At 36.6% G+C, this 22,611-nt stretch overlaps 2 protein-coding genes across 7 annotated transcripts; one reads left to right on the top strand and one right to left on the bottom strand.

Annotated features, from left to right (window-relative positions):
- Positions 1-8,009: 8,009 nt before the first annotated feature.
- Positions 8,010-9,516, bottom strand: LOC142518122 (uncharacterized). Of its 6 annotated transcripts, none has more exons than XM_075620824.1 (4): positions 9,286-9,516; positions 9,003-9,151; positions 8,388-8,487; positions 8,010-8,325 (listed from the first exon to the last, which is right to left on the bottom strand). In XM_075620824.1, the coding sequence occupies exons 1-4, from the start codon at positions 9,340-9,342 to the stop codon at positions 8,050-8,052; spliced, it is 582 nt and encodes a 193-aa protein (XP_075476939.1). In that variant the 5' UTR covers positions 9,343-9,516; the 3' UTR covers positions 8,010-8,049. The 6 variants fall into 6 exon arrangements, with proteins under 6 accessions (XP_075476939.1, XP_075476921.1, XP_075476947.1 ...); XM_075620806.1 differs by having other exon boundaries at positions 8,988-9,151; positions 9,286-9,515; XM_075620832.1 differs by having other exon boundaries at positions 8,010-8,310; positions 9,286-9,509.
- Positions 9,517-12,354: 2,838 nt separating this feature from the next.
- On the top strand, positions 12,355-21,675 carry LOC142505295 (arginine decarboxylase-like). Its single transcript, XM_075618221.1, has 3 exons — positions 12,355-13,783; positions 17,718-17,819; positions 20,957-21,675. Exons 1-3 carry the CDS (start codon positions 12,355-12,357, stop codon positions 21,673-21,675), a joined length of 2,250 nt encoding a protein of 749 aa, XP_075474336.1.
- The last annotated feature ends 936 nt before the right edge of the window (positions 21,676-22,611 follow it).

Raw genomic sequence — 22,611 nt, 5'->3', positions numbered from 1 at the left:
AATAATTGGGTTAAAGCAGCTCGTTATCTCCCTATCGTGGGTATGGTGGACCATATACGAGTGCAGATCATGAACATGATGCACGAACGACGTGAATCAATAGCTATTATGGTTAAAGAATTAAGTCCAAAAAAGGAGAAAGCTATTGGTAGTGTATATATGGAATCCCGGAAGTTGAGAGTGCATCGGTCTTGTAATTGGAGGTTTAAAGTAGTCGATGGTGAAAAATCATTTGCTTTTGACTTGATAGCCATGACCTGTTCATGTAGATATTGGCAAATCAACAAGCTTCCTTGCAAGCATGCTTGCGCCGCTATTGAGTCGAAGTCGATGTCAGTTTTATGATTTTTGCGACAAGTATTTCAAAATTGAAATGTACCGCCAAACGTACAGAGGAATTATTAATCCCATCCCAACGTTTGACATTAATGAGTCTTATCTTGATGATGGAAATGTAATCAATGCTCCTGATGTGAGGAGTCAGCCTGGTCGTAGGAAAACCAAGAGGATACCATCGCAAATCGAATCACGTGTGTCAAAGTGTAGTCGTTTTCATAAGGGAGGACATAACAGACGTAGCTGCAAAGAAGCTATAAACTAGCTGTTATTGTTTCATGAAAATGGTGTTTCAATGTTTTTATTATTACTATCTTACTGTTAGTATCTATAAATATTCAGTATTTTTGTTTATGATTGACACCTGAAATATTTTTCGAAACTTGAACAGGAAAAAGAGAGTGTTGGAAGGGGAATCAAGCATGTTGATACCAGTGAGAAGTCGTACGCGTTCGAGTGGAAGCATTGGTGGTTTACGCATTATGTGATTGTTTTGTTTTTGAAAATGTTGGGAAAGAGTTGGTTTGGTTTGCCTTACTGTCATGTTGTTTTAGTGCTTGTTGATGTCTTGTATTCTTATATGTTCTCTGGAAAAAAACATGGGCTTTAGGTTGTTGTTTATGTTAATTTTTTAAGTTGGAGAATTTATTGTTTTGTTTGTGTTAGGTGTTAAGCACTTCAATATGTATTTCTATTTATTGTTATTTGTTTCTGGAAGGTTTAGTGTTTCATTTGTTCATTTTTTAATGTTTGGTTTAAGGAGTGTTTCAAATGGTACATATCAATTTTGAACAGATATTTGAGTACAAAAATTGCTTAATTTGGTATATTATGTGTAAATATGAGTACAAATATTAAATAATTAGGCATATTTTGTGCACAAGAAAACTATACTCATATTATACCGGAAATACAAAATACATGTCCAAATTGGAAGTTGTTGACTATTCAAACGTTATTCAATTAATGTAATATTTAGTCATACATTAATATGAACAGAGTTTTGAATACAAATTTTACTTTCTTGTGTATAGTATGTGTAAATTGGAGTACGAATATTAAATAGTCGAGTATATTTTGAGCTAAATAAAAAGATATATTTTCGGTCGAAATTATAGTGTGTCAATTTCAAGGTACATAAATTGTCAGATTGAGTATATACGTTAAAGAATCGAGAACAATGTACATATGAATTGATTACAATGACTTGTCAATCCAGCACATCGTAGAGTAGTTCTTTTATTCATGCCTAAGATCACCAATTTAACAGTTTAATCGAGTACTAAAATTCATGTTGTATGTTATTGAAACGTCCTGCCCTTTTTATTGCTTTAAAAGTACTAGAATTTTTTTTAAAACCCCACTTAGCATCTGCCGAACCATAAAATATTTTTGACATCATTTTAAAAATAACCATCCACTGCTATTTAAAAATCCAAAGGAAAATATTTTAAAGCATAAAATCGTCAAACATTTTACCAAACCTAAAAAACAATAATTTGAAAAAAATAGCCCATACTAAACCTCTCAAAAATCTCTCAAATGCATAAATAAATAATCTTAAAAATCTTTAATCGTAAAGCATGAGTCAAAAGTCATAATGCGGAAAAAATAGAAGCGCTGGTACTCGGGTTGTGTGCGCCTTCAGTCCAGTCAAATAACTCATCAAGTCCTCCCTCAATACCACCTGCATCCATCACACCCAGTGAGTCTAAAGACTCAACACACCATAATCTTTATAACGAGTAATACGTAATACAGTCAACATATAACGGTGAAAAATATTTGTACTTAAAATATCGTTTTCATGAAAATTCATAAACATAAACATTTTTGTAAACATTTTCATGATGCATAAAAACATTTTCATAAAAACGTTTTCATATAAACATAAACATATCACATAAACATATTCATATTCATATCCATATTCGTGTCCATATTCATATTCATATTCATGTTCATGTTCGTGTTTGTTGAATTCAGATCGTGATTGTGACTCGTATTCTTGATCGTATTGGGCGATGGATCCATCTAAAGAAACCACAGTACTGGGCGGCGGGGGACACCAGCAACACTCTCACCGGTCAACTGGGCCCTGGCCTACGTATTAACATATCATGGCATTGGAAATACGATCGTCAGGGCTCCCTCTGGGGCCTTTTCCCATAAATTGGCTCCCTCTGGGGCCTTCTCCCCTCACGACATCTCCAATCATATACATCATATTCGTATTCGTATTCGTATCCGTATCCAAGGAAACACGATCGTCGGGCTCCCACTGGGACCATAATCCTCACGATATTTCCAACATATTCAGTAGTCACAATCCCTTCACATCCTTCAACATGTCGTATTTCCATCACTTATAAAAATATGCATATAATATCATTTTTATTTTGAAACCAAGCATGCAACATATCTTTTAAATGTCAACCTTAAATCATAAAAATCCCATAGACATCTAAAAATCATAATTTAATCATGAACATTTCATAAACATTTAAAACGACATTTTAACCTCAAAACATTTACAATAGCATTTTGGCATATTAAATCATAAACATATAAAATTCCATAAACATTTAAAATATCATTTTAACATATAAAATCCCATAAACATTTAAAATATCATTTTAACATAAAAAAAATTTCCTTAAACATCCATAACTATAGAAAATAATCATATTAGCACATAAAACAGCATTCAGGGCACTGCCAAGATGTTTACTAATTTTTATATGTAAAAAGAGCGTTTTACCCCTGGACGTAACATTCCTCGTTTTTGACATTTTCTTAATTTCATTGACTCTAACATGTCCCAAATAATTATTTAAGCCTACAAGAATTTTCTCATATTTTATTTAGCTTAAATCGAGGACTTTTAATTTAATCTTTAAATGCGACGTATTAATGCGTTTTAAATCTCGGATTAAACCAAACCTTGATATGAAATTCCCAAATTGAAAACTTAGACTTCTAATAATTATTTGAGCTTAAATATAATTTTTCATAATTTTATTAAGCATAAATCTTAGGCGTTTCCCTATTCGTTTTTAAACTTAGACGTACTTCCCAGTTTTGACTCGTATGGACTCGAAACTTAACCAAACTTTACCAAACTTGGACCAAGGCTTCCTCACACATAACTAAACCTTTTTCAACCCAAAATAAGCTAATTAGAACCATCGACCACACCCCCATCACTTACTGAAATTTCTGCACAAAGAGTCCTAGTTCTAGTGTGATTCAAACCTAGCCTAGCTTCGACCCCCGCCCCTTAGCCGCACGACCAGACCCTTGGCCACCCTCTTAGGACCCTCAGAGAACCCTAGGTAATCTCTGGACAGACGCTAACACCCCGACAGCAGCCGTCCCTTCACCCATACCCGAACAAGCCATGTGTGGCTCCCATGGAGCAACTCGTGCACAACATTCGTTCCCGCCCTCTTGTGGTCAACCTAGGATCATGGCTAGCCTCTCTTAGGTCCCTTGAATGCCCCCCCAACAGTAGACAAGAGCCGTGTTCCCCTAGTAAGAAAAATCGAAACCCTAAGCCCATGCATCTCCAATTTTCGTTCATCATACTTCACCCTAATTTCCAGCCCTTAAACCTTCATCTATGGACCCTCAAACATGTGGAAAAACATCCTTTCTAGTTTCCCTACCATGGCAGCCCCTTTGTGCATCAATAGGAAGTGTTTTGAAAAGGAAAAACACTTATTTTGTGCATGTATAGCCATAAAAACGAAAATATAAAAGTTGTATCATGTTTTTCATGCAATCATGTATCAAACACATAATATGGTGTGAAAGATGAGAAAAAAGAGATTAAGGCGTGCCTTTGCGTTTTAAACGCACGAATATTCGGCGATTACGAAGAACGGCGACACGATCGACCTTAGATTTGATTTTTCCTTGAAGGCTTGTTTCTAATTTTTTCCTCTAAAATTGTGCGTGTGCCGTGTGATAATTGATTGAAAGAGTCCTAATTGAAGAGGGGTGAGGGGCGTGGGATTTTATGAGGTTTAGGGTAGGTTTTTAGTTTTAAATATAGTTAATTAATCACTTAAGCAAGCTTAGGCCCATTAAAGAGGTTAATTAGGCCCATTTGTCTTAATTAAGATTTAATTAAAATATTAAAATAGTTTTGTTAAAATAGGTTTGTGAATTTATTAGCCGGGTTGCCCTAAAAGTTCGTATTTTTGTTGAAAAACCAACACCGATAAAATTTACGTCCCGGCGTATAAAATCACCTCAACACCCCATATTTTCAAAATTAATAAAAAAGCATCACCCATATTTTAAATAATTAAAAACATTTATTTAATAAAATCATTTTCCATTTTTTAGCCATCGGTCTTCGTTGCTCGATCGCAACTCGAATAACCTTTTAAAAATAAATTTTAATGCAACCATGTAGAAAAATATATTTTAAACATGTAAAAATGCACCACATAATTAATTAATGCAATTAAAATATTTAATCAAAATACAAGAGAATTTAATAATTGCATGCATGTGGTTTGCGTGGACCTTTAAATTTTCGGGGCGTTACAGTTATGAGGAACATTACACAATAAATCAGGTATACATGTACATGAATCGAGTACTAGAATTCATGTTATATGTCAATTTCATGAATTCTACACATATTCAGTTTGAGTACTCGATTTGTGAACATGTATACCTGATTTTAAAACATTTATACCCGATTTAGTGTGAATTGTGCTCTATTATTTAATATATATACTCAATCACACATCTTCTGGGCATGTATATTAATCGAGTACTAAAATTCATGTCATATGTTATTCGGAACATTACACAATAAATCGGGTATACATGTGTTTATATCAGGTATACATGTACATCAATCGAGTACTAGAATTCATGTTATATGTCAATTTCATGAATTCTACACATATTCAATTTGAGTACTCGATTTGTGAACATGTTTACCTGATTTTAAAATATTTATACCCGATTTACCGTGAATTGTACTCTATTATTTAATATATATACTCAATCACACATCTTCTGGGCATGTATATTAATCGAGTACTAAAATTCATGTTATATGCTATGTGGAACATTACACAATAAATCGGGTATACATGTGTTTATATCAGGTATACATGTACATCAATCGAGTACTAGAATTCATGTTATATGTCAATTTCATGAATTCTATACATCTTCAATTGGAGTACTCGATTTGTGAACATGTATACCTGATTTTAAAACATTTATACCCGATTTTCGTGTGAATTGTGCTCTATTATTTAATATATATACTCAATCACACATCTTCTGGGCTTGTATATTAATCGAGTACTAAAATTCATGTCATATGTTATTCGGAACATTACACAATAAATCGGGTATACATGTGTTTATATCAGGTATACATGTACATCAATCGAGTACTAGAATTCATGTTATATGTCAATTTCATGAAATCTAGACGTCTTCAATTTGAGTACTCGATTTGTGAACATGTATACCTGATTTTAAAACATTTATACCCGATTTACTGTGAATTGTGCTCTATTATTTAATATATATACTCAATCACACATCCTGTGGGCTTCGAAATTGACATAATAACTTCTTCACCCAGATATACGAATACATGTGAGATACAATACTTGATCGAGCAAAACTTGCACTGTGGAATCCTTAATAAAAATATGATTTTGTATGCTCAAAAATTAATCGCAAGTGCACGATGTCAAGTAATAGTATAATGTACGTGAGTACGAGTATCGTTCCAATGAAGACTGTATTTGACAATTATTATTTTCAGTTATTAAATATTTATTAACGAGATTTGGATGGTTGTTTTAGTATTACTATGCTCAATTACATATGCAAATAAAATGATTCAAGAATGGAATAATGAAATATAATATCTAAAATGGTTGATTAAAATTCAATGAGAAATGAATTTGTTGGGAATATCGGTTCACCTACTCGTCGCTAATTAATTAATTCGTTCGATAGTGATTGTATGCTTCCGACAGGATTTCCTATTCAATTGAACACAGTCTCTCGAGCTATGCCAAACTAATTCTACTCGATGTAGTAATTAAATGTCTTTAATTATTTATCAAGAGCGAATCGGATTTCAATCTATGAAATCCCCTAGTTTTCGACCCTTAGGACTATGACTATCGGCGCGTATCCAAGAATAAACCAACAATTGAAATCATGTTAAAATCAGGTATACATGTACATTAATATCAGGTATACATGTACATCAATCGAGTACTAGAATTCATGTTATATGTCAATTTCATGAATTCTACACATATTCAATTTGAGTACTCGATTTGTGAACATGTATACATGATTTTAAAACATTTATACCCGATTTACTGTGAATTGTGCTCTATTATTTAATATATATACTCAATCACACATCTTGTGGGCATGTATATTAATCGAGTACTAAAATTCATGTCATATGTTATGTGGAACATTACACAATAAATAGGGTATACATGTGTTTATATCAGGTATACATGTACATGAATCGAGTACTAGAATTCATGTTATATGTCAATTTCATGAATTCTACACATATTCAGTTTGAGTACTCGATTTGTGAACATGTAAACCTGATTTTAAAACATTTATACCCGATTTAGTGTGAATTGTGCTATATTATTTAATATATATACTCAATCACACATCTTCTGGGCATGTATATTAATCGAGTACTAAAATTCATGTCATATGTTATTCGGAACATTACACAATAAATCGGGTATACATGTGTTTATATCAGGTATACATGTACATCAATCGAGTACTAGAATTCATGTTATATGTCAATTTCATGAATTCTACACATATTCAGTTTGAGTACTCGATTTGTGAACATGTATGCCTGATTTTAAAACATTTATACCCGATTTACTGTGAATTGTGCTCTATTATTTAATATATATACTTAATCACACATCTTCTGGGCATGTATATTAATCGAGTACTAAAATTCATGTCATATGTTATTCGGAACATTACACAATAAATCGGGTATACATGTGTTTATATCAGGTATACATGTACATCAATCAAGTACTAGAATTCATGTTATATGTCAATTTCATGAATTCTATACATCTTCAATTGGAGTACTCGATTTGTGAACATGTATACCTGATTTTAAAACATTTATACCCGATTTACTGTGAATTGTGCTATATTATTTAATATATATACTCAATCACACATCTTCTGGGCATGTATATTAATCGAGTACTCACTCGGGCATTTTATGTACTTTGAAGTTGAGAAAATACAAGCACTTCATCGGATAATGATTTGGTGATCCTAGCATGAATAGATGAACTACTCTACGTTGTGCTGGATTGACATGTCATTGTACTCGATTCATGTGTACATTGTCCTCCAGTAGTTAAATACTATTGTGTGTTTACTAATGTATGACTAAATATTAGATTAGTTAGATATACTCGATTATTTAACATTTGTACTCAACGTTACGCATAATATACCCAATAAAGAAATTTTCTACTCAATTTTCTCTTCTAAATTGATATGTACCATTTCAAATACCACGATAATAATCAATTGTGTGTCTTCATTACATAATTTAAAACAACAATTAAACATAGACTTCAAATGTTCAAACTCTAGTACTACTGTAACTTCTTAACCATCAGAATAGTGAGGAGTAATTAATTACTCAAACTTGTTTTTCAACAATCCATTTTCATCAGATAATATTGTGGCTGCCAAACGTGCTCGATAAGTGTCCATCTTCACATCCTGTGCATAGCTCCACATCTCATCTGTGTCACGGGCTAGACACTCCAACCACATGCATGCATAGACACCACAATCGAGGGTTGCACCTTGTTGACGACAAGGTTCTCTTAACACTGGCTCACTTACAAGGTTGAATCCCGATAAGTGACGTATGGAACCAGCCAAAAACTTTGTCTGCAACAAACAATACTTTCAAAATTTAATCTTAATTTGTATTTACATAAACTTTGAACATTTCAAAGTAAACTTACATAAACTTTGGCTTTCCCAACTGAGAATGGATCATGCATGGAGTTCCACAGTTTAAATATCCCTTCATCTCTTTTGTAAACCAACAAAAACCAATGCCACCTGTCATTCATAGGGAAAATGATGTATCTGCATCTTCTAAATAATTCTCCAGTCAGTTCCTGTAGTCTAGCCATCGTGAAAGATGTCATCAGTGAAAGAAAACCTCCATAATCATTCCGATGTACCATCGATCTTTTCCCATGTTGTTCCAATTTCGTAAGGACTTCTTTCTACACATTCAAGAACACATATACTCATTTATCTTAAGATAGTAAAACGAAAACAAAAAATAACACAAAACTCAAACTGCTACGAACCTGCACCATTGTGTCCATGCAATAAATCTCAAATCCATGCTACAAACTTTGCTTTTGCATAATTCTCATGTGAACATTAATTATCTCAGACTCAACAGGATCACCAAAAAGAAAATGACATAATATCGGTCCACTTAAACTCATAACCGTATCTTGCCAAATGACAACACTACAAAATAGAAAATTCAATTTCATTAAAAAAATTGGGACACATTATTACGAAAATAAGAAGAAGAAACATACGGAAGATCAACGTACTCCAACTCTTTTCTAGCAAGAAAGTTTGTCACCAATTTTCTCTCTTCATCAGCAGCTTCTTCATGTCCACAGAAATCTGATCTACCTTGAAACTCATCCATGGCAACCTTGCCAGGAGTATTGCCTTTCTTCTCAACGTCTACAACTTCCTGTCCAAAAGCGGCGATATATTCAGCAATATAACAGAAAATCCAAACATCAATAACAATAATAGTACTGAAAAACAAAAAAACTAAATTAAACTTAATACAATCGATTTGGAAATAATTGACACTTCATTTACCTGTTTTTTCACCTTCCTCTGACGTCTTGGTGTTGAGCTAGGTGGAGTCACAAACATGGAACCTTTTTTTTTCTTTACACGATCATCCCTAGCCCTCACATGATCCGCAATTGAAGATTCAGAAACCGTTTTCTTCTCCACTTCAGAAGTAGCAACAAAACTACCACCAATGCTCTCATCAACACAAGCATTCAAAGAATGAGATTCATCTAACTATTTGTTTTCTTTATCCAAATCAGAAACAACTGCATTTACCACTACGTCAACAAAATCGCAAAAGTTAGCTCTTGCATCATGTGGTGACTCAAAAGTCATCTTTTCTTCTGTTTTATCAACCTTTTCCTCAGACTCAACAACATTTTCACGCTTATCCGCCACATACCTTTTTCCCTTCATTCTACGTCGAACCTTTTCACCCTCTAACTCAGCACATCTCTTTCTCAGTATCTTTAACTCATTCATTTGTTTCATCACAAGTTTCTCAAAACGTTTTACTTCAGATCTATTCGTTTCTTGCTTTAAACCAAGATTCATGTCCACTAACAACTTCTCATCCTCACAAAATGGATGTATTGACAGAACCTATTCACAATTAAAAATAAATACAACTGTCAATCAACTAAACATTAATTTTGCACAACTAGATTAATAAACTAAAATAATTATAAGTACCTGGGTTGAATCTATGCGTTTCAACAATGTTTCAGTGCCAGCTGCATTTAATGGGATCTTGCTCTTCCCCCAACAAAACAACCGAGGGTAAACATTTAAACCACGCCTTACTCCTAACACTGGGACTGTCTCATATAACCAAGCCTAAAACAAAAAATAAAATAAAAGTTAATGACAAATACTAAGATCATAATTAGTAAAGCTGAATACCAACCATCAATTCAACCGTGCATCCATCGACATAAAGTTTTTTCCCGATTTGACATATTTCTCGATATAAAAATCGGAAGGCAGCATCTCCCCAAGCATATTCAAAAAAATTCGTAAGATCATCGAGATAAGGAAATATAAATCCAGGAGTGATATAATTGCCCGTGGGAAATATTATGCAGTTGAAAATGAACAAAATGAAAGTTCTCACAAAATCATCAATATCACATTTATCGTCACTTCTTGCAAGGAAAATCAATTTTTCATAAATGGCTATTCGCTTGGCATTGGTGACCTTGCCGTCAAAATGACGTGTCAAATATTTGGACTCCATTTTCAGGTCGAAGTCAACTGGTTGTCCAATGTGATGTAGGCCGAGCACAACAAAGAAATCAGCTGATTTGAAAGGGATGGTAATATTATCACCAACAAAAAAAGAACATGAATCACCCTGAAATCTGTTCAGAAAATAATCGATCCGCCCACTACTGATAGCAAGGACTGACATATCAATCCAGTTGGCGAAAGGAGTATCATTTATCCGACTCATATGCTGCTCACCTAGAATTGGCTTCAATTCGCCCATCACAGTTTTAAAATACGGAGGGGAACATCGTGAAAAATATTCTTTACCACTATTCTTCTCATTATAATCATGAATTAGTTTGTCTCCTACAGTAGTTTCTACATTAAAAAACATAAAACAATTATACACTAACTATTACAAACACAATTACAAAAAAGAATAAGAAACAGAACATAATTGCATATACAAAAAACAAAAAACAGCATTCAGACATGTCTATTTGATCAACAAATCTAGTCATGGTATTATACGCAAAAAAACTATTTGCACTGGCCACAACAGTAGACGGAAAATTCCCCAATAATCACATAAAAATTGAATTGTGCATAACACAAGGAATTTGGAACAGCACCTTCGAAATCAAGCACAAGTACTAATTTTTGAATTTAATCAAAATTTCTAAAAATATTAACAATACAACTAAAAAATTCGAATGAATAACAATATCAAGAACAAAGCCTATAAATTGGGGAAAAAAAGTTGTCAATAACTTAAAACAAACAATAACAGTTTCAAAACCGCAAAAAAGTTTCCACAATTAACAAACCCTAGACATTGAGGAAAATGTGGTTCTCGTTCGTACCTTGCTTGGATTTCTCCTTCGTACCTTGCTTGGATTTCTCGTTCGTACCTTGCTTCGATTTCTTCTTAATTCGAGTTCTTCGACATTTATAATAGGTGATAGCTTCTGCAGATTTGTTTGTCGCCTTTTTTCTCCCCATTTGCTGCGTCTCAGTTGATGTCGTGATTTCCTCTCACTCGGCCGAACAAGCTCTGAAGAAGAAGGGAGAGAAGATATAATATAAAGGAGGGTAGTAATGGGTTTTAATTAAATAGGAGGATAATTCGGTATTTGCCTCTTTATTGGGGAGTTTAAACATACAAATACAATTTGTCAGGCATTGAATATAAATAAAATAACTATTGGGTACTGACCGTAAAGTTCAGAACCCCAATAAGAATTTATGTGCAATTTGCCGTTATTTTATAGAAAATTTTATAATCAATTCAGTGTAAATTGTCATTTTTGGATATTTGAAAAATTAGAATACCAAAGAAAAATAAGATATTAAATCGGGATAAAATTTGCGAAAATAATAAAATATTAAATCGGGCCAAAGTTCGGGCCCATGGCCCATTCTTTTATAGGAGCGCAGCTTCTCCTCTCATGCAATTCTCGCTCAACCTCAAATTCGCATTGCAGAGTTTGCTGAAACCCTAGCCTCCCGCTTCATATATCCGTTGCCATTCGTTCTCCGCCGTATCTCCTCCGCAATTCCCTCTCTCTGCCAAATTCTCCAGCTCTGCTATAGCTTCTGTATGGTGGGATTCGTGTTCGGGCTTTATAATTTTTTCGGTTGTAGGGTAGGCGTGGGGATATCGGGGTCCTATAAGCGTGCGGGTGGCTTCCGTTTTGTCGTTACCTAGATCACTTCTTGCTTCGTTTGAGGGGGTTGCCGGGGCTCCAGCCTCGGCGGGTGTTAAGGCCCCCACCTTTACGGCATCATTCGATTCGTAGAATGGTTTTAATTTCATTTTTTGATTTGTTTTCTTGTGTATAATTCAAGAAAAGAACAGTTAGATCGTAGATCGGTGACGAGATGCCTGCCCTTGCTTGTTGCGTGGACGCTGCCGTTCCTCCTCCGCCTCCCTACGGTATACCCAGCTGGGACAGCACTCTCCCGGCAACTCCACCTTCCGACAATGCCGTATCCGCCGTCTCCTCCTGGTCATCCGCCCACTCGGCGTTGCTTTACCGTATGGATGGGTGGGGCGTGCCTTACTTCACCGTTAACGCCAAGGGAAATGTTTCTGTTCACCCTCATGGATTCAAGACTCTGGTGCACCAAGAAATCGATCTTCTCAAAGTCGTGAAGAAGGCTTCCGAACCGAAAACATCTGGCGGACTCGGGATTCAGCTTCCTCTTGTTATTCGTTTCCCTGATGTGCTGAAGAATCGCCTTGAGTCTCTGCAGGCTTCTTTTGATCTCGCTATCCATTCGCAGGAGTATGGAGCACATTACCAGGGCGTTTATCCAGTGAAATGCAATCAAGACAAGTTTGTGGTTGATGACATTGTAAAATTCGGGTCAGGCTTCCGCTTTGGACTGGAAGCGGGGTCCAAACCGGAGCTTCTCTTAACCATGAGCAGTCTCTGTAATGGAAGCCGAGAAGCGCTTTTGGTGTGCAATGGATTCAAGGATGTAGAATACATATCTCTTGCTCTGGCGGCCACAAAGCTACATTTGAATGCTGTCATTGTGCTTGAGCTAGAGGAAGAGCTAGATGTCGTTATTGATATCAGCAGGAAACTCGGTGTTCGGCCTGTGATTGGACTTCGTGCAAAACTCCGAACCAAGCATTCCGGCCATTTTGGTTCTACCACGGGTGAGGCAGGAAAATTTGGGCTTACGACAACCCAAATTATCCGAGTTGTTAAGAAATTGCAGCAGTTTGAGATGCTGGATTGTTTGCAGCTGCTGCATTTCCATATTGGATCTCAGATTCCTTCTACATTTTTGCTTGCTGATGCTGTTCACGAGGCTGCTCAGATTTACTGTGAGCTGGTTCGCCTTGGAGCTTGTATGAAAGTCATTGACATAGGCGGAGGCCTGGGAATCGATTATGATGGCTCAAAGTCTCAAGATTCAGATATTTCTGTTAGTTACAGCCTTCAAGAATATGCTTCAGCTGTTGTTCAGGGGGTCGGATTCATCTGTGACCGCAAGGGAGTTAAACATCCCAGTATTTGCAGTGAAAGCGGACGTGCAATTGTTTCTCAGCACTCGATTTTAGTGTTCGAAGCAGTTTCAACAAGTTACCATGATTCTCCACATATATCTTCTGTCGAGCTTCAAATTTTTGCGGAGAATTTGACCAATGATGCTCTTATTGATTACCGGAATTTATTCGAGGCAACTCATGGCGAGTATCATAGTTGCTTACTCTACGCAGAGCAGCTGAAACAGAAGTGTGTTGAACAATTCAAGCAAGGTTCTTTAGATATGGAACAGCTAGCATCAGTTGATGGTGTCACGCTCCGAAACTCGGGATTTGACATCGGCGTCGTTTAACAATCACACAATTGAAACAACCAGCCTCGTAGCATAATATAAACCGAAATACCAGTTTATTAATCATAATATCAAAAACCAAAGTCTTTACAACTGACATAACTAATGAAATAAATGCGGAAACGTTTTTACATAAAACTTGAGTACCAAAATTCAGAAACCTCTTTACTAGCAACTCTCGAGATTAAAACAATTCACCAGCCCCAAAATTGTTCCGATTCTTCTTCTTCAATCTGCTCTTCGGATTTATCTGGGAATGTTGTAAGGGGTGAGTATTTTGAAAAATACTCAGCAAGTGGGGGCCGTTCGAGTACAACAAAACAACATGCAATTTCGAAATATACATACCATGCAAACATAATTCTTATCACGTGCGCATCATTAACCCGACACTGAGATTCATCTACTTTCAATGGTTTACTGATATCAGTCCCTAATTTTTACTCCTCTAAGGGGACGAGGCCGTATAGCGGTTATCTCCCCCACCGCGTAAGGGTACATATGGTTGGGATTCCCACCCATATTAAGTTGAATTCTCACAGTGTCAAAACATTTATTCATGCAAAATATCGTAACCAGAAGGGTGTAGAAGAAGAATTGTACTCGCCCGAATTTTTATAAAACCGAAAATATATGCATCGAAATTCAATAATTTAAAACAAGCCCACTTACCTTAAATTCTTGATGAAAACGTAAAAAGGCTAGGGTTCTTCGAAATTCCTACTTCACTGGTTGGATGGCGGCAGAGCTTCGCTGCGCTCGAAAACTCCTAAGGAGACTAGAGCACAAATTTTCGAAAATTTGGTGTGATATGTGGTGTGATTTTCGAGTCTACAGGGCCCTCCTATTTATAGGGTTGACTCCTATCGTGATCGAGTGATATCGCGTTTGAATCTGAATCAAATCTTTATCGAGAATCGTGATCTATCCTTGATATAAATTCGAACTCTAAATCTTTTATCTCTCAATTTTCGAAATTCTCAAATATATACACTGTAAATTTCGAATTCTAGGGATTTTATTATCCTTTGCCTGATTTTTATCCCGGTATCTCCATATCAACTCAAATCTTAGGCATTTATCTGCGAAATTTCAAATAATAATATACACGATATTATTATTCACTCAATCTTGGTAAAATCTTACAAATCTCACATCCTCAAATGAGATAAATCCTGGTATCCAAAATATACTATCGTGATAAAACTTAAATGATAAAACTTAAAATTCTTGGATTTTACATCCCTCTCTCCTTATGGAAAGTTTCGTCCTCGAAACTTGGGTTGGCTTGGTCTCCGAAGAGGTACGGGTATTGGTCCCTCATCCTTTCTTTTAGCTCCTATGTGGCTTCTCTTTCCGTGTGGTTAGACCATTGTACCTTGACGTAGGGAATGATACATCACCTTAGTACTTGGTTCTTGGTGTCCACAATTCTGATGGGAACTTCTTCGTACTTCAGCTCTTCTCCCAAGTTACTTTCGATCATGAGCGGTTCTGCTTCCAACACGTGGCTTGGGTCCAAGATGTATTTCCGTAGTTGGGACACGTGGAAAACTTTGTGAATTTTAGGCATGTTTGGTGGCAGCGCCAATCTGTATGCTAATGTGCCCACTTTTTCCAAAATCTCAAAGGGTCCCACATAACGAGGGTTCAGCTTCCCGGCTTTACTGAATCGGACCACTCCTTTCATAGGCGAGACTTTTACGTAGGCCTTCTCGCCGATTTTGAATTCCACTGGCCTTCTTTTCAGATCTGCCCAACTCTTTTGTCGATCTTGAGCTGCCTTGAGTTTCTCTCGGACTACTGTAACCTTGCCTATTGTTATTTGTACGAGTTTGGGTCCTATTATTGTTTTTTCTCCCACTTCATCCCAATATAATGGTGATCGGCATTTTCTCCCATACAGGGCTTCGTATGGAGCCATCCCAACACTGCTGTGATAGCTGTTATTATAAGCAAACTCGGTCAATGATAGATGATTGCTCCAATTGCTACTGAATTCTAGAGCGCAGGCTCGCAGCATGTTTTCCAGGGTTTGAATTGTTCTCTCGGTTTGGCCATCGGTTTGTTGGTGATAGGCCGTACTAAGAGTCACTTTAGTTCCCATGGCCCCCTGAAAGCTCTTCCAAAAACGTGAGACGAATCTTGGGTCTCTGTCAGACAGGATGCTCACTGGTACTCCATGAATTCGTACAATATTATCCATATACAGTGTAGCCAACTTGTCCAGATTATAGTTCATACGGACGGGTAGGAAGTGTGCAGATTTTGTAAGTCTATCTACAATTACCCATATTCCGTCTTGACCTTGCCTCGACTTTGGTAACCCCACCACAAAGTCCATGGAGATGTGTTCCCATTTCCACTCAGGTATCTCCAACGGTTGCAATAATCCTCCAGGTTGTTGGTGCTCTGCTTTGACCTGTTGACACACTTGGCATTTAGAGACAAATTCTGCCACGTCTCTTTTCATTCCATTCCACCAAAAATTGCTTTTAAGATCTCTGTACATCTTCGTACTCCCTGGATGGATTGAAAACTTGGATTTGTGTGCTTCTGACAGTATTTCTTGGCGAAGGTTATCGCATTCTGGTACACACAGTCGCCCTTTCAACCACATGACTCCTTTGTCATCAGTTTGTAGATCTTGAGACTTCCCGCTTTCGACTTGTCCCCTAAGTTTCTTTAGCTCAGGGTCTCGATCCTGGTTTAACTTGACGGTCTCTTGCAGACATGGTCTCGCGGAGAGTGAAGCCAGAGTAATTTTGCTCTCATTTTTCCGACTTAGAGCATCGGCCACCTTGTTCGCTTTACCCGGGTGGTAACTGATTGTCAGGTCGTAATCCTTCAGGAGTTCGATCCACCGTCTTTGCCTCATGTTAAGTTCCTTTTGGGTGAACAGGTATTTGAGGCTCTGGTGATCTGTGAAAATTTCGCACTTGGCGTCATAGAGATAGTGCCTCCAAATTTTTAAGGCAAATACAATTGCTGCTAGCTCCAGATCATGCGTAGGGTAGTTCTGCTCGTGCGGTTTCAACTGCCTTGATGCGTAGGCTATTACTCTTCCCTCTTGCATGAGTACGCATCCCAAATCTTCCTTAGATGCGTCGATGTAGATGGTGAATTCCTTAGCTTCAGTGGGTAAGATTAGTACTGGCGTGGATGCGAGCTTTTCTTTTAACGTCTGAAAACTTTTCTCGCAACCTTCGTCCCAGACGAACTTGGAATTCTTCTGAATGAGTTTAGTCAGTGGTATGGCGATTGAGGAAAAACCTTCGACAAACTTTCTGTAATAACCTGCAAGTCCAAGAAAGCTCCTGATGTCTGTGGCGTTCTTAGGTTTTGGCCACTCTGTAATTGCCTCGACTTTCTTGGGATCCACTGATACTCCTGCTTCAGAGATTACGTGTCCTAAAAAGGATACACTCTTTAACCAGAACTCACATTTCTTAAACTTAGCGTAGAGTTCCTTCTCTCTCAAGGTCTGAAGTGCAATGCGGAGATGCTCTTCGTGATCATGTTCGTTGGAAGAATAGACGAGAATGTCGTCAATAAATACTACTATGAACTGATCCAGGAATGGCTTGAAAACTTTGTTCATTAGGTCCATGAAGGCTGCAGGCGCGTTGGTCAGTCCAAAAGGCATCACTATGAACTCATAATGCCCATATCTTGTCCGAAAAGCTGTTTTGAGAATATCTTCAGCCCTGACCTTCCATTGGTAGTAGCATCTTCTCAGGTCAAGCTTGGAAAATGTTGTGACTTCTTTAAGTTGATCGAAAAGAATCGTCTATCATTGGAAGAAGATATTTATTCTCGATTGTGATCTTATTGAGTTCTCTATAATCTATACACAATCTCATACTTCTGTCTTCCTTATTCACATTCAGTACCGGAGTTCCTTATGGAGACGTACCCAGTTGAAATTGCTTCTTGTCTGGCAATTCTTGGAGTTGTTCCTTTGGCTCTTGGATTTCAGTTGGCGTCATTCGGTAAGGTGCTTTCGAAATTGGTGCTGCACCAGGGACCAGATTAATTTCGAACTCAACTTCGCGGTCCGGGACTATCCCTGGGAGTTCTTCTAGAAAAACGTTCGAAAATTCTCGCATTATTAGGGTATCTTCCAGCTTGAGCTCAATTTTTTCCTGTACTTCGTTCACCATTGCTAGGTAAACTTTTTTTTTTTTGCCTGATTTAATGGCTTTCCAAGTCTAGGAAGCAGAAAGAATGTATTTCTGTCTCTTGGCATTGCCATGATACCTTATTTCTTTTTGGTTCGCGTTTCAGAGTTTGACGTTTTTTTTTGTTTTACTCCGGCAATCTGCTATTGCACTGCTCTTAGATAACCAATCCATCCATATGATGACGTCGAAATCTTACCAAAGTGCTTTGAATCAAGTCGGCACTGAATATATACGAATAGATGATGCTTTTATTCTATCTTGAAATTATCACGATTACTATCTCAAAACTAAAAACCCATATAAAATATTGGAACTTAATTCAATATCAATCTATACCTTATTGATTTAAATCCCAAAAATTATAACTTAGTCGTCAGAAAATAAAATCTTATTCAACCTTGTATAAATGAAATTAATCATCAATTAATGCTTTTGTTAAATCTTACTTGCACTAAACCTTACTTTCCTCAATATCCAACAATAATCTCATAACTTATTTTATTCATATAAGATCATAATCTACGAGTTATCCCAAAATAATATAAATTACTTAAATCTTAAGATATTGTTTCCCAACTTCCTTTTAGACAAGGTAACCCAAAATTATACATATTTAAAGTTAACGCTTAGCATTCTTTAAGAACCCAAATTAATATTTACACATTTAACTATTGCCCAAAATCAACTTCCATATTGGAATATCCAAAACTTATTATAACTCTTATCTCAGATTTTCACATACTAGTTTTTTTTTCTCTTCCCATAAATAATTTATTGTCCCCAAATCAAATATTTCACCTTAAATCAGAAGCTTAACTCAACTTATCTCAGATAAGTACAATCCCAACAATATAGGTCAATATTGATTGTTTCCTTAATAAAATTCCATAAAAATCCGATAAGCACTACAAGAAACGCGTTTAACGAGATCTTTCGAGATATTTTCCAAAAATGGAAAGTCTAGAGATAAACATATGGATTGAAAGAATTCGTCGAGAGGGTTTCAGAACAGTTGACAGAACCGAATTCGGAGTTTCCTACACAAAAAAAAATCGAAGGACGTATGCTGGCGGGTTGACTCGCTGACTCAGCCGGGTTGACTCGTCGGAGTATGGTCGGAGCAAATGCTTATGACGGCGAAGGGGTCAGGATCACAGAACCGGTGGTGGCACAGCAGGAATCGGTAGGAAAACTACCTAATTTGGCGGGGAACTCGCGCAACTCGGTTAACTCAATGAAATTGGGCGTTTCCGATTGGGTGATCCGAACTCAAAATTGATTGTTGGTAAAAGTTACCCATGGATCATAGATTGGTTGGCTATAAGGAATTGAAAATCGGAGTAGGATTGGTAGGGTAATTGGACAAAATAATTTTCGGGTTAGGGTTCATACGCCAAATTCGTAAATCTGAAATTCCCGTTTCATCCTAACGCGAAATATGAAATTGTTTGAGGGCTTTTGTTCGTCTCATCGAGACGGTTCTAGATCTGGTCTCCGATCAAAGAAACACTACCGGAAGCGGCCGGAATCGACGAAAAATGCGGCGGCGCGCGTAGGGGCTGTTTGGCCGAAATTTTTTTTTTTTCGAAATTTGATTTTTTTTTATTTTTGAAACTTGATTTTTTCCACTCGGATTATGAACCTGGCGGCTCTGATACCACTAAAATGTCACGCCCCGAAACTCGGGATTTGACATCGGCGTCGTTTAACAATCACACAATTGAAACAAGCAGCCTCGTAGCATAGTATAAACCGAAATACCAGTTTATTAATCATAATCTCAAAAACCAAAGTCTTTACAACTGACATAACTAATGAAATAAATGCGGAAACGTTTTTACATAAAACTTGAGTACCAAAATTCAGAAACCTCTTTACTAGCAACTCTCGAGATTAAAACAATTCACCAGCCCCAAAATTGTTCCGATTCTTCTTCTTCAATCTGCTCTTCGGATTTATCTGGGAAGGTTGTAAGGGGTGAGTATTTTGGGAAATACTCAGCAAGTGGGGGCCGTTCGAGTACAACAAAACAACATGCAATTTCGAAATATACATACCATGCAAACATAATTCTTATCACGTGCGCATCATTAACCCGACACTGAGATTCATCTACTTTCAATGGTTTACTGATATCAGTCCCTAATTTTTACTCCTCTAAGGGGACGAGGCCGTATAGCGGTTATCTCCCCCACCGCGTAAGGGTACGTATGGTTGGGATTCCCACCCATATCAAGTTGAATTCTCACAGTGTCAAAACATTTATTCATACAAAATATCGTAACCAGAAGGGTGTAGAAGAAGAATTGTACTCGCCCGAATTTTTATAAAACCGAAAATATATGCATCGAAATTCAATAATTTAAAACAAGCCCACTTACCTTAAATTCTTGATGAAAAACGTAAAAAGGCTAGGGTTCTTTGAAATTCCTACTTCACTGGTTGGATGGCGGCAGAGCTTCGCTGCGCTCGAAAACTCCTAAGGAGACTAGAGCACAAATTTTCGAAAATTTGGTGTGATATGTGGTGTGATTTTCGAGTCTACAGGGCCCTCCTATTTATAGGGGTTGGCTCCTATCGTGATCGAGTGGTATCGCGTTTGAATCTGAATCAAATCTTTATCGAGAATCGTGATCTATCCGTGATATAAATTCGAACTCTAAATCTTTTATCTCTCAATTTTCGAAATTCTCAAATATATACACTGTAAATTTCGAATTCTAGGGATTTTATTATCCTTTGCCTGATTTTTATCCCGGTATCTCCATATCAACTCAAATTTTAGGCATTTATCTGCGAAATTTCAAATAATAATATACACGATATTATTATTCATTCAATCTTGGTAAAATCTTACAAATCTCACATCGTCAAATGAGATAAATCCTGGTATCCAAAATATACTATCGTGATAAAACTTAAATGATAAAACTTAAAATTCTTAGATTCTACGGATGGCCTCTCTGAATTCGTGTCCAAGGCAATCAGGGTGTCTGACCCTGTTCAGATTTATAATGTGAACCTATCAATTTTCACCTCACTTCCTGATTTTTGGGGAATTGGCCAGTTGTTTCCGATTATTCCGATCCACAGGCTCGATGAGAGGCCTATGGTGAGGGGGATTTTATCGGACTTGACCTGCGACAGCGATGGAATGATCAACAAGTTCATCGGAGGCGAGTCCAGTCTACCTCTGCATGAATTGGAAGGCAACAGAGGTTTGAATGAAAATGGTGGGGCATACTACTTGGGAATGTTCTTAGGTGGGGCTTATGAGGAGGCCTTGGGGGGCGTTCACAACCTGTTCGGTGGCCCGAGTGTAGTGCGTATCTCGCAGAGCGATGGCCCACATAGCTTCGCAGTGACGCGTGCCATGCCTGGGCCATCTTGCGGAGACGTGCTACTGTTGATGCAGCATGAGCCCAAGATCATGTTCGAGACCCTCAAGCAACGTGCCGAGGAATTCACAGTTGATAGCAGCTGTGCAGCTCTTGTAAATGGCATTGGTTCTTGTTTCAGTAACATGCCGTACCTCACGTCTACATCTTCTTGCAGCATTATTGCCAATAATGGCACTCACTCTTATTGCAATAATGAGACGTATGCTCCGGATGGCGACTCAGTTGCTGCCGAGGACGAGCAGTGGTCTTATTTCATGGCTTGAGGTAATAATATTTAGTGGTTCTAAGTTTTATGGTTGAGGTTTCATCAGTCTGTTATTTCAAAAAATTTCGATTTCGGCTGTGTTATTCCATCCCAGAAGTCGGATGGAGAGACTTAGATGTTAGGAGGATTTGGAGTGTTAAAGATTATGTTGTAGAAGTACAATCAACGAGCTTCAAGTTGTGTAAATTAAGTGCTCACAAGTTTTTGTATGCTGGTGATGAGAATGATCCATGATCATTTCTAAATATTACAGTAAATCGATATAATTTTAAATAAAATAAAATGTTAAAATTTCAGATTGTTTTTAAACAATGTAAGGTTCATCTTCTAAAACGATCTTGCTTCGTTCATTTTTGGAGTCCAAATAAACCTGATAAAAGCAAGTCTGTCCCAAATGATACACAAGACAAGGAATCAAAGTCCAATAAAAAAGCTAGATAATTCCAATATTTTTCTCGCTATATAATATAATTGTATAAAACTATTCATATTTATAATATCGAGACTTTTGTGTTTTCAAGAGTATGAAATTTTAATATGTTTAGTTTAAAATATATTGTTTTTATGTATTATTTTATCGCAAAAATTTCTATGAGACCGTCTTATTAATTAATTTTGTGAAACAAATATTTTATCTGATCAGATATATGAAAAATATTATTTTTTATGCTACAAATATTTTTTTATCATAGATAATCATCTCATGTATAAAGACAAAATATGAATATGTCTAATGTGTGATACTATCTCATATGAAACATACTCGTATATTTTTCTATTTTATTACTTTATATGAGTAAATTTTTTATTAAAAATTCAATACATATTTATTTTTATGTTTCGACTCTTAGGCACAAAAACTCTAATGCATCGTTCACATAACCATTTTATGAGACGAACTCGAGTCCGACCCAACTCATTAAAATATTATTTT

This window comes from Primulina tabacum, chromosome 1 (genome assembly GCF_025594145.1).
Source record: "Primulina tabacum isolate GXHZ01 chromosome 1, ASM2559414v2, whole genome shotgun sequence".
Classification (NCBI taxonomy): domain Eukaryota; kingdom Viridiplantae; phylum Streptophyta; class Magnoliopsida; order Lamiales; family Gesneriaceae; genus Primulina; species Primulina tabacum.
Note: the sequence above shows the minus strand (reverse complement) of the source record. Positions and strands in the feature narration are given on the sequence as shown.

Bases quoted from the DNA above. Each gene is read 5' to 3' on its own strand.
- LOC142518122 (XM_075620806.1), bottom strand. From the start codon at position 9,342: ATGTTTGTGACTCCACCTAGCTCAACACCAAGACGTCAGAGGAAGGTG. The intron at 9,152-9,285 runs GTAAATGAAGTG...GCTTTTGGACAG, and splicing joins AGAGGAAGGTGAAAAAACAG to GAAGTTGTAGACGTTGAGAA. The intron at 8,326-8,387 runs GTAAGTTTACTT...AAATTTTGAAAG, and splicing joins TTGGGAAAGCCAAAGTTTAT to TATTGTTTGTTGCAGACAAA.
- LOC142505295 (XM_075618221.1), top strand. From the start codon at position 12,355: ATGCCTGCCCTTGCTTGTTGCGTGGACGCTGCCGTTCCTCCTCCGCCT. The intron at 13,784-17,717 runs GTGTCACGCTCC...ATTCACATTCAG, and splicing joins ACAGCTAGCATCAGTTGATG to TACCGGAGTTCCTTATGGAG. The intron at 17,820-20,956 runs GTAAGGTGCTTT...TAAAATTCTTAG, and splicing joins ATTTCAGTTGGCGTCATTCG to ATTCTACGGATGGCCTCTCT.